General features: G+C 37.2%; 1 protein-coding gene across 2 annotated transcripts in view; it reads right to left on the reverse strand.

Annotated features, from left to right (window-relative positions):
* The window catches only part of HDA9 (histone deacetylase 9), a 31,532-nt gene extending 19,433 nt beyond the window's left edge, over positions 1 to 12,099 (reverse strand). Inside the window, exons 1-4 of one of the 2 annotated variants that reach the window (XM_089164827.1) lie at positions 11,937 to 12,099; positions 11,765 to 11,806; positions 8,499 to 8,611; positions 8,272 to 8,389 (exon numbers count right to left, since the gene is read on the reverse strand). In XM_089164827.1, the coding sequence (XP_089020953.1) occupies positions 8,272 to 8,389; positions 8,499 to 8,611; positions 11,765 to 11,801 (268 nt within the window). In that variant the 5' untranslated portion in view covers positions 11,802 to 11,806; positions 11,937 to 12,099. Of the gene's footprint in view, positions 1 to 8,271; positions 8,390 to 8,498; positions 8,612 to 11,764; positions 11,873 to 11,936 lie in introns of both variants that reach the window. The other variant, XM_089164818.1, reaches the window with a different exon arrangement.
* Between the last annotated feature and the right edge of the window lie 1,054 nt (positions 12,100 to 13,153).

Consider the following 13,153-nt stretch of genomic DNA (forward strand, 5'->3'; position numbering starts at 1 on the left):
CTTGTTTAGCAACCAGATTTTGTAGATCAATAATGAAGAAAGAACAATGGCCAATGGAAGAAGTGTGAAGGATATGGAAAAAGCATCTCAACTTGAACTTGATTTGAATCCAACCAGTCTACCTTGGCATCCCACCAAGGGCCACTGCACTCACAGAAGCTATTTTGAATCACACACAGCATAGGAGCAAAGCAGATTTAACATTAAAAACCTCAGGGCTAATGGCTTTACATTCTCTAAACAGAAACCAAAAGTGGACAAACAAAGTTAAAATGTAAAAGGTAAGTATAACTGGAATAGGAAGGATTATCACTTATTATTGAACTTGGATAGAATAGGTTTCACAAAATATTAAGATTATATGCGCTATTCAGGCAAAACATTTTATCCTTAATAAACAATGAAAAATAATTATTTAATGAGATAAAACATCTCAGACTTACCTGATAAAGAAAATCTTATATTCCTATCTCAGAGTACACAATTACAGAAATGACCCACGGGACTAAAGGCCCAACACATATATTACACAACCCAAGGCGTATTTCCAAGAATAAGCCCAACTTTTTTGTGTTTTTTCTGTCTCAGCACTGTGACAAGGGAGAAACATGTGGCTAGCATTGATCGATCCCAAAAACTTGGTTGTGTACAGACAGAAGGAAACAGCCAAAAAAGAATATTCAACCAACAAAAGGTTCCAGCTATAGTAATAGTATACGAATCTAAAACAAGTGGAAAATATGATCTCCAAATAAGACAAAACTGACCTCGTATGTAACCAAGAAAACAGCACCAACAATGGACTTTGAAATCATATATTAGAAAAGCATAGAGTGTGGTTACCGTTTATATGATTAGATCAATCTCTGGTGTATTAACAGAAAAAACTCAGATTCAATCATGGTATATGTATGGACTGAGAAAGAAACTGTTTGCTAACCTGACCTCGTAGAACTTAAGACTGTAATCCTATGAATCCTACCTTAGCTCCCAACCAGAGGTTGCAACTGGCATCTCACAGAAGCAATTATAGAATCACGCAGAACATAGAAGCAAAACCAAGCATATTCAATATTAAAAATGATAAGGGTTACCTAAGTCCTCTTGGCAGGCACCTTGGACACCTTAGTCGTCTTGTTGGTGTCAGCTTATGTTGATGTCCCTTCAACACCTCAGGTTGCCTAGACACTGTAACAAGTATGAAATCTATCCGTAATAGGAACAAAGGTCACTTATAATAAAGACTCTCTAACTTCTTTTTGGGTATTAAACTCTTAACTTTAGCTAGTTAGAAACTTAGAATAGGTGTCCAACATCATTAAGACAATTCCTTAGTAGGAATTGGGATTTTTAATCAAGACTCTATCCTAAACTTAACAACCAAGGAAATAACAATCATCTAATGAAACAAAATATCACAAACTAATTTAATTATAAGAAATCCTGCATTCCTACCTCCTACCTCCTACCTATAATCTAGACCCATCAAAGTGACCTATTACAGAGAACCCACATTTGAATAAATTTCAACCGAAACATGCAAAATTTCAGTCGAAATGCTTGCATATTTCAAATCGAAATGAAACTGGGTAGATTTCGTTTCAGTACAACGTTCCAACTGAAATTTCACAGATTTCAACACTCCAACTTGTTTTTCCTTGGTTTTTGTTGATTTCACCTAATTTTCACAACTCCTTTGCTTCAAACATTTCTTTTGCTCCTCTTTTGCCTTCAAATACCTCTTAAGCCACAACAGCTATTCATAAGCCATACCCAACTGTTCCAAACTTCCCCTTTTTTTATTTTTGTTTTGTTCATGCCTTAAATGATCTTATATTGCTTTGAAGTTAATATATGTTTATCTAGGATTATGATCTACGATTGTGTTTTGTCAAACTTACTTTTTGATTATTGCTACTTGACGAAATAGGAATTGAAATGTTTGATTCTTCAGTATCTTATTCAGAACTTTACAATCAATATATACACAACTGCTATCTATGAAATAGGAAAGAATATCCTACCTAGAAGATTAGAATAAATAAGAAATCTACCTAGAATAGAAGATTACAATAAATGAGAAATCGACCTAGAATAGAAGATTACAATCAATGAGAAATCTACCTAGAATAGAAGATTATAATCAATGAGAAATCTACCTAGAATAGAAGATTACAATCAATGAGAAATCTACCTAGAATAGAAGATTACAATCAATGAGTAATCTACCTAGAATAGAAGATTGCAATAATAAGAAAAATACCTGTAATAGAATATTACAATCTGATCTACTTAGATTAAAAATACTAATAAAATATTATGATATGATTCTAAGATTTTCCACACTCCCCCTCAAGCTGGTGAATAGGCATTCTCCATTCCAAGCTTGAATATGCATTTTTGAAAGGCTGAGCTGCTCAATCCTTTAGTAAGTACATCAGCAAGTTGACTATGTGTAGACACATATGGCGTACAAATCAGTCTGCTATCCAGCTTCTCTTTGATGAAGTGTCTGTCAATCTCAATGTGCTTGGTTCGATCATGTTGAACAGGGTTATGTGCTATCTTGATTGTTGATTTGTTGTCACGATGAGAGTCTCATTGGTCCACCCCATTCAACCTTTAGGTCTTCTAAGATAATTTTCAACCAAAGTAATTCACATATTCCTTGAGCCATTGCACGAAATTAAGCCACGCACTTGACCGAGCCACAACATTCTCGCTTCTTGCTCCTCCATGTCACAAGATTGCCACCAAGAAATGTGCAATATCCCGTGGTCGACCTTCTATCTCTTGTTGACCCGCATAATCAGCATCGAGTGTATGCTTCTAGTATCATTCCTTTATTCCTTCTAAATAAAAGGCCTCTCCCTGGCGTCCCTTTTAAATATTGTAGCACACGGTGAGCTGCATGCAAGTGAATTTCCTTTGGACTGTGCATGAATTGGCTGATTACACTAACTGCATATGTTATGTCTGGCCTTGTGTGAGACAAGTAGATTAGTCTTCCTACTAGTCTTTGATACATCTCTTGGTCCACAACAACATCTTCTTCTGCATTCCCAAGTTTACTGTTGGGATCTATTGGAGTGCTTGCTGGTTTACACGTGGTCATTCCTGTTTCTTTAAGGAGATCGGTGATATACTTTTGTTGAGAGATGAAAATGCCTTGTTGAGAGTGAGCAACTTCAATGCCAAGGAAGTATTTTAATCTTCCTAAAGCCTTGATCTCAAATTCCTTAGCCAAGCATTAAGTCAAATTTTGTTTCTCTTTTTATTCATTTCCTGTCACTATTATGTCATCAACATACACAAGTAGTGTCGTGACTCCCCCAAATGATGAGTGCTTGATGAACAATGTATGGTCTCCTTGACTTTGCTTGTAACCCATACTAATCATGACTTTAGTAAATCTGCCAAACCATGCCCGCGGTGACTGTTTGAGTCCATATAAGGCCTTTTTTAACTTGCATACAATATTAGCAGCTAAATCCTTCTCATAACTCGGTGGAACCTCCATGTAAATTTCTTCCTTTAGTTCGCCATGCAAGAATGCATTTTTAACATCAAACCGGCAAGAGGGCACGGGCGGGGAGCGGCGGGCCGGGCCAACGGCGGGCGAAAAACCCCGCCCAAACCAGCCCAAAAAAAAGGGGGCGGCGGGGGCGGGGGCGGGGACAACGGAGCCAAGGGGGGGGCAACGGGGACAAAAAAAAGCAAAGAAAAACCCAACCAAACCAGCCACACAAAAACACAAAGAAGAGGAGAAGACCCAAGAGACCAACGAAAGGAGGCAAGCGACCAAACCACCCCCACCCCAAAAAAAAGAAAAACACAGGAGACGGGAAACAGGAAAGAAGACAAGAGAAGAGACAAAAGACAAAAAAAAAAAAACAAAGAAAGAAAAAAAAAGACGAAAGAAAGACAAGAGAAGAGACAAAAGACAAAAAAAAAAAAACACAGAAAGAAAAAAAAAGAGAAAGAAAGAGAGAGAAAAAGACAAAAAAAGAAAAAAAGAAAGAAAAAAAAGAAAAAAAAAAAAAGGAACACAAAACAGAAGAGCAGAACAGAAAAGGACAAAACAAAACAAACCAAAAAAAAAAAAAAAAAGCAAAAGGGGGCGGGCGGCGGGGGCCGCGGGGGGGCGGCGGGGGGGCCCGTTGCAAGTCCCAACCATAATTTGCCGCCAAGGATAGTAAGATTCGACGGTATTCATTTTTGCAACTGGAGCAAATGTTTCAAGGTAGTCAATCCCGTAAGTGCGGGTGTAGCCCTTGGCTACCAACCTTGCTTTGTACCTTTCTAAAGATCCATCTGCTCGATACTTCAATGTATATACCCATTTGCACCCCACAGGTTTCTTCCCTTCTGGTAATCTTATAAGTTCCCATGTTCCATTGCTTTCTAATGCTTCCATCTCCACATTCATAGCTTGCTTCCACTCCTTATTGGATAAAGCCTCAGATAAGGTGTTAGGAATGGCAATGGTGTTTAAACTTACCAGAAAGGCTCTATGAGATGGGGAAAAATGTTTAAAGGACAAGAATTGGGAAAGAGGGTACATGGGTTTCGTTGTGCATTCTCTAGTGCCTTTCCTAATGGCAATAGGAAGGTCTAGTTCATTACTATCTGTGGGCACATCGAATTCGGTTTGTAGTGAAGGATTAGTCATTTGTACCTCATTTCTAGAATTTGGATTGGAGTTTTGAACTTGCACTGATTCTGGAACAAGATTCTTCTTCCTTGAGAACACCTTTCCTTTGCCAAATCTCACATGCTCAATATCAAAAATAGGCTAATTCATTTCAAAGTTTGACATATGTTCATGTTGTTCACAGTTTGACACATGTGAGTCTGACACAAGTTTAGGTTGTTCACAGTTTGACTCAGGTGACATAGTAAAGTATTTGGGAGTGAACTCTAAGTCAAGTAAGGAATTCCCGTTCTTATCTTCCATTATTGAATGCTCCCCTTGAAGATGAGGTGTGGAAAAATAAGACTTATGTTCATGAAAGGTGACATCAATGGAAACATAGAACCTTTTTTAAGGAGGGTGATAGCACTTATAGCCCTTTTGAGTGGAGGAATATCCTATAAATAAACATTTGAGTGCTCTAGGATCTAATTTACCCCAATGTGGTCCATGAATATGAACAAATGAGACACACCCAAAAATTCGAGGAACAAGGTTATTTGTCGTTTTTAGGTTTGGATAGAACTGGGAAAGGACATCCATTGGACTCTTGAATCCTAAGACTCTCGAAGGCAGCCGATTTATGAGATGAGTTGCTATGAGGACTGCTTCCCCCCAAAATGACTTAGGCACATTGTATTGGAATAAGGAGGCTCTAGTTACATCAAGAAGGTGGCCATTTTTTCGTTCAGCTACTCCGTTTTGTTGTGGGGTATCAACGCACGATGACTCATGTATAATTCCCTCCCTTTGAAAGAATGGAGTTAGAATTTGATTGAAATAGTCTCTAGCATTATCAGATCTAAATCTTTTTATACTAACTCCAAATTGGTTTTTAACCATGGAATGGAAGTTGAGAAGAACACGACTAACATCGGATTTGTTTTTGAGTAGGAAAATCCATGAGACACGAGTGCAATCATCAATAAATGACACGAACCACCTAGCCCCAGACACATTAGGAATTCTAGAAGGACCCCAAATATCACTATGAATGAGATAAAAGGGGATGGAACTTCTTTTCTTGCTTAAAGGAAGTGGTACACGCTTGTGTTTAGCAAGCTCACACACATCGCAATGAAACTCATCGACATGTATGCCTTAAAACAAAGAAGGAAACAAAAGACTGATTACCCTAAAGGAAGGATGTCCAAGTCTGTGATGGTAAAGCCAATTTTTTTTCTTTATTGGTTTGAGAAGGACTACCATTAGTAGCATGTGATTGGCTTGGTGCCTCAAGGTAGTAGAGTCCATCCCTTTCTCTAGCATGTCCAATCGTCCTCCCCAAATCCTTGTTCTGAAATATACAATGACTATGGTGAAAGACTACATTACAATGTAAATCTTGCGTGAGTTTCTTCACAAAAACGAGATTTGTAGATAGTCTAGGAACATGTAGGACATTTTTCAAGGTGAGGGATGAGTTGAGCTCAATATTTCCAGTTCCAACCACAGTAGTTAACGAGCCATCAGCAGTAGCTATCTTCCTACTACTTGGACAAGGAGAATATGCGGTGAAAAGATTTGGTGAGTGTGTCATGTGGTCAGTTGCACCTGAATCTATGATCCAGGGGCTTGGAAGAGAATTACTAGAGACATTTAATCCAATAGAAAGTGGAAACTCATCTGAATATTCCAAAGAACATGTAACTGATTTTTTGTTAAGGTTGCTCAAAAGAGTTTTTACACGTTCTATGTCCTCCTGATTAAGGCTAGCAACCTCTTTATTAGTGACTTCAGGTTGTTGTGCAGATGTAACATGCGCCTGACCATTATTTTCAGATTGCTCTCCTTTGTGCCGCCACTCTCGGCTAGGAGGTTTACCATGAAGTTTCCAGCATCTTTCCCGTGTGTGACGAGCTTTCTTGCAGTAGGTACACCATAGATTGTCTCTGTTTTGCAATTCTCCATTCTGCAGATTTTTTATTTTCTGATCAAATGCAGTCCCGAAAGTAACCTCTCTTGGTTCTGACATACTCTTTGTAGGTGCTTAAAAATAGTATGTGAAACAGTAACCAAAGATGCAATAAAATGACGATAAGGCGGAGAAATAAAAAATCTGTTTTTCAGGTAAGGAAAAATAAACGTAACGAGCTGAATAAAGAATGGCGATAAAGGCCAAAGGAAGAATAATCTACGTGTGGCGGAAACACCGAGAGATTAAAGGCAATGAAGGCCTAAAAGCTGGACAGCAATCCCAAGATTGGTTGGCTCTGATGCCATAACGAAATAGGAATTGAAATGTTTGATTCTTCAGTATCTTATTCAGAACTTTACAATCAATATATACACAACTGCTATCTATGAAATAGGAAAGAATATCCTACCTAGAAGATTAGAATAAATAAGAAATCTACCTAGAATAGAAGATTACAATAAATGAGAAATCGACCTAGAATAGAAGATTACAATCAATGAGAAATCTACCTAGAATAGAAGATTACAATCAATGAGAAATCTACCTAGAATAGAAGATTACAATCAATGAGTAATCTACCTAGAATAGAAGATTGCAATAATAAGAAAAATACCTATAATAGAATATTACAATCTGATCTACTTAGAATAAAGATACTAATAAAATATTATGATATGATTCTAAGATTTTCCACACTACTTTTTTTTTTCAGATTTTAAAATCCATTTTGTAAATTTCAAAATACACATGTATACATGATATATGGGCTTGAACTTAACATATGTGAGACACCATTACTTGATCTAGTAGGTCATTGTATTTTGTTGACTTGTATATGTAAACATTCTATCAAACAATCCATGTAAGCTGATGATTCTATGCATGTATGCAATACAGTTTGTACTTGTCAAAACCAGTCATTTATTAGTATACTTGAATGATAACCTTTTAGTAGGTTTTTTTGGGGCAAAATAATAATTCCATTGTGTTTAATATGCTTTAAATAGGTAGGAGGCAAGAAATCAAATGAAATGTAGGTCATATAAGACCCGGAAACTAGGGTCAAAATTTGGTCAAAACCTGGAGATTTTGGTTTTGCCTGGGACGAAATTAGGTTTCAACCAAAATTTGCACCATGGGTCTAATACACCCAACGCATATATACAACCGAATCCAAGTTATAAGCCCGAGTATATATATATATATATATATTCCTTTTTCAGCAATAAAAATTGTGCAATTGGTGGTACAAAAAGTACAAGATGAGGGCCAGATATTACATGAGTTGAACTGGGGGCAAAGAATCACATCAGTATAAGTTAAGAGTAGAATGAAAAGGAGAAAGGACTAGCAATAACACCCCGAGCAGCTACGATAAGGCTCATTAAGTTGAATGGGGTGTTCACTGTTCCATTCCAGTACAATCAGATGGTGCATCAAGCACAGGGTCAAGATAATGAAACATGGCAGTAACAACTAACAGATCATATCAGAAATCAAAAGGCAGGTCACAGCAGAGGATTTAAAACCATAAGAGACTTACTGTTACATATCAAAGAAAAAATAATTTCAGATTTTCCTCTTCTTCATTAGTAATTGAAACTAAATCAGTAAGCAAGAGAGACATAAACATCATGAACTTCCCCCAATCAAGCCATACATTTTACCAACTCATTAGAAAACAAATGTTGGGTGTCAGGAGTGATCCGGTGCAAGAAGTCGACGTAATCTGGAGAATGAAACTGAGAAAGCTCAACAGGGTATGCTTTGTGAGGCCTCTGCATAGATGGACACCAGTATCTAAGACAAGCATAAAAAGTGTCTATGGGACTTGCAACACAAACGAAATTTAGAAAAACAAATAAAAAACCTTTCAGCATTACTCACATAGATTTCCATCTTTTTGTGGAGCTCATAGGAAAGGACGAGATGATGCGTCATGCAAAGACGATGAGGCTTCATTGGATGGTTTGGCCCAAAGTAAACACTGCCTACATCTCCTGCAATGTCATTTCCATGTAAACCTTCGCTAGCACTACTAGAAACAGGTGAAGTCTAAATAATAAATTTTTTGCTAACAAAAGTTCCCATACCATACATACGTTATGCATGGAACCACAACAGTGCCAAAAAATATTTGGTTTGGTAAGGGAAATCTGACTGGTGGCAAGGATTTGGTTTCTTTTTATACCATGGTTCAATAACTCAATTTTAGTGACCATCTCTCTAGGCCAGAAAACCAAGATGCTGCTGAGTTGGGGGTACTTTTTCCTCTCAACTTGGTCGATTGTGATGCAGTTCCAGTACCAAATTGGCCAATTTCCCTTTGAAATCAATAAGGGTCTTGGCTGGTCAAAGTCCTATTCTATGGACCCATAAGTTTAATGTTTAGTTCAAGTACGAAAACAGATTTTTATTATTGGTTTAATTGGTCTTAATTATGTAAATCCTGCACAACTTAAGTTGTAAGGGCAGAATAGTCATTTTTATGTTCTATTTTGAGTTTGAGTAGTAGGCTACGATATGATAAGGAGCTCTATTTAGTTTATTCTAAGAGTCCTCTTTGAATTTGGATTAGTATGTGTTGTAAAGTCCAAATTTCACTAGGACTTCTTATGCAAGACTATAAATAAAGCCCTGTGCATGTAAGAGATCACAAAATCCAGAATACAATTAATAAAGAGAGTATTGCTGCCTAAGAGTAAGGTGTTAGTAGAGCTTCTCATCAATGGTAAGAGATCTCCATATGATCGAGTAAGTAACCTAGGGTTTGTATGCCTTCATTATTCCATCTCCATCTCAGCCCATTATGAGACTTGGGTTACAGCCCATTATGAGACTTGGGTTACAGCCTTACATGCAAGGTTTAAAATCCTGTCTCGTCTTAGTGTCTCGACCAAGTCAAGACATCGAGATTTTGGCCGAAATTTCGGTGAAATTTGAGGCCAATAAACACAATAGCAAAAAAAAAATTCTCTTTTTTTTTTTTTAATAACTAGAACCTAACAATGTCTTCTTGATTCGCAAATGCCAAATTATATGCGGACGAAACTGGATCATGCATTTTCACAAATCAAAACATTAATATACAAGAAAACATTGATACTTCCATTAGAATGCAATAACAAACATTGAAAAGTAGTCAAATACAACTTTCAATTATAGCCCCTTGAAATTCTTAAAATTTGACTGAAATTTCATTAAAATTCATTTTGGACCATATATTGTCTTAGTAGGCTCAGGACGACCATGAAATTTCATACCATGGTTACAGGTAAGAAACAAGTCAGCACTTAATTCCATTTCCCTTCTTACATCAACTTTCTTTCTTATTTTCTTGAATTTTCGAGCTTTTCAAGAGACCCAAAATTCAAGGTCAAATCTACATCAATCTAACCATTAGACCCGTCCCAAAATTTAGGTACATCATCCCCAGACCCTAGTAACTTTAAATCCCAATTTGACCCCATTCTGTTAAACCCGAGTTCAAGATATAAATTTTTCTTAAATTTTGCACACCTCAAAACCCCCCAAAATAAGAACCCTAACATGTTCCAATTTAGCTATCCAAACCCAACCAAACTTGGGGGATCATATTCCTATATGATCACCAACATTCCATCCAAGTTCAACCCCATTCCCATAACTTTTCATCCCATATATCAATAATCTGCCCCATCCCACTAGATATTCCACCATTTCAATCTTCTCCAACACTAACAGCCCATTAACCTTGATATTCCTCCGTACCAATTAACCCAACCAGGGAAATACAGCCATTAGTTTAAATCTAATTGAGGTCATACTCATAATCCACCCCATATCCCATAACCAAACTTCAAGAAACCCTTTGTTGGTCCCAAATGAGTTCATTCTCTTGAAACATTTTGGAGAACTGGCCCTCATTCACTTGAGGCTACATCAGGTTGTGTCTCTTGGGTAGAAACTCGCTATCCAGCCTATTTTAGGCCTCTTACACACAGTGGTGGCCCCAACTCAATGAAAAAAGTAGAGTAAATGTGAGTTACATTCTGAACCCAAAGTTTGAAACTGCTACGTTGAGGATGCAGCCTAAAATGGCCTATTATACACATCATATATTCAATTATGAATACATTAATGTTCAGACTTCAAAGAAGTCTATTACATTAAACATGGAAGAGCTGCTTCGACCAAGATTCCAACAAAAAATTAAGCGGAAATCAGAGATTTGAGTGGCACTACCAAAAAAGCTCTCCAAAACCTTCAAGCTCTAGGCAAGATTGAGTCAAGCTTGACTCGGTCTGCTTGGAAAGCTTTCAAATCATTGGTTTGTCAGGCTTCAGTTTGAGAAATTTGGAGTCAAGATTTCATGTTAAACAAAATTTCTGTCAAAATTTTCAACTTTTTTGACTCACAATCCACCTTGTCTCAGAGCTTAAAGAAAGACAGATAGATCTCACGAGTTCTCGAACTACGTTCTATATTAACCCAAAAGGCATGGTGATAGTCCAATGGGCTTAAATTGACCTTTCAGTATTTATATCATAGGTTGGTCTCTTTTTCCTTGGGTTTCATTGCAACAAGCCAACTTCATACTCCTATAAATGGGTGAAATTGATATAATGAGTTGGTTTGTCTCTGACACCTTAACTAAGAGTCCAATATTTTGCCTATACATGTCAATTCCATGGTGTGAGGGGTGGAGTAATGGATTGTACAAGATAATGATATAACAAAGATCAAGCATTTTTTTCCCTAATGTTAGATTTTGATCTTCTTTAGATCCACAGGACTCTATGTCAGGGCTTATATGATATTAGGCTTATAGATAACACCGACAATTGTAACACTCTTGGCGTTCCTATCGTAAAATCCAGTTTGTTTTCTATTCCACGAATTGTAGGTAACTGATCATTATGTCAATGAAAGCCAACAGCTAATGTCACATAGTCAGAACGACAACAGCCCTCAAGGGGAGAGAGGAAAAGAAGAAAAAAAACCCACACCCACTCTTCTGTATTCCTTTTTTTTTAACCAGCTTCCCACATAATTTTGGATACGCCTAGGGTTTCCGTCAATATTAACTGAATTGAATAGCCAGTGAATCAAAGCTTAAAAAAGCAAGAAATTCACTACGTAAATGTATAAGTAGACGGAAAGAGATAAATTACCATCGTAGAAATAGGAAATCCTGTCCTTCGAAGGCATTGTAGCTGAGAGGTGTACAAAAAAACAAAAAACGATTTTACTGAAGCCTCGCCATGGCAGGAAGTTCCGAGCTGCAGAGCTAAAGGTTAATCACAATAAATAATACAACAAATGCAACGGAAATGAATATCCAACCTGCCGACTATGCTGGAACTTAGCCTGTGCAGCGGTGCTTCCTGTTCACTCCGGCGGCCCCAATAGAGTTGCAGTGAGAATGTGTCCCTAGATGGCGCGGTCTTCTCACCTTTTCTTTCTTTTTCACCCTTTTTCCCGTGTTCGTCGTCGCAAACTACCCCGTTTTTTCCCGCTGCCCAACATCATCAACCCTTTTATTATTACTATTAATTAATATTAATTATATTAAAATATCCGCTAATTTCACATGTTTTGGCTTTTTGGTAAATAAAAATTGGTAAAAGAATTTTATTTGGAGACAAAAGATAATTCAATAATCTACACCACGTTGAGGTAAATTGGGAGATTGTTAATAAGACTTTTTTTTTATTTGGAGATCAAAAGATAATTCAATAATCTACACCACGTTGAGGTTTTCCCTCCATCATGGAAGAGGAACTGTACCACTCTATCTATCACATCTTACATTAAGAGAAAGGAGGAAAAGTAGATTTGTCCTATGATTGTAATGCATTTCAAATGATGCTTAACAATTGTGGATTAATGGATCTAGGTTTCAAAGGGGCAATGTGTACATGGACTAACCAAAGGAAAGGATCTGTAATATTTTAATATTCGTGTCCGGTTGGATTGAGCTCTGTGGAATAATCAATGGCGAATTTTTAAATTGAGATATCATGGTTTTCACGAAACCGTGCTTCGAGTTTGACCACAATCCAATATTAATAAATTTCACAAGGGGAAGATGCATTGGAAAGTGACCATTTTAACTCGAATCAACATTGTTTCAACATCCAAAAGGGAAAGGAATTGGAATACATGCCTGACAGCAAAACATGTGTTGGAGACTCAACTAGGAAAGAAAGATGGAAAACTGCATGGTGGCATATAAAAAGGTGAATTAAATAAACTTTTGGTCACATACAAACAAACATCAAAAAGCTTAAAGACAAGTGGATGTCCTACAATCAAACCCTGATGGCACTTACTTGGAAGAACGTATCCAATAACTCACGGCCATGTTGGATGAAGAGCTTTGTAAGGAAGAGGAGCTATGGCTGCAAGAGTCAATAATGGGTTGGCTCAGGGGAGGAGACTTAAACACAACATTTTTTCATGCTGCACAATCCAACGAAGACAATCTAACAAAATCATTAGGTCGCAGAAGAATGATGGAATGAACTGTTGCATTACCTGAAATCGATGAGACCCTTCAT

This window comes from Hakea prostrata, chromosome 1 (assembly GCF_041222555.1).
Source record: "Hakea prostrata isolate BN-2017 chromosome 1, UWA_Hpros_2, whole genome shotgun sequence".
NCBI lineage: Eukaryota > Viridiplantae > Streptophyta > Magnoliopsida > Proteales > Proteaceae > Hakea > Hakea prostrata.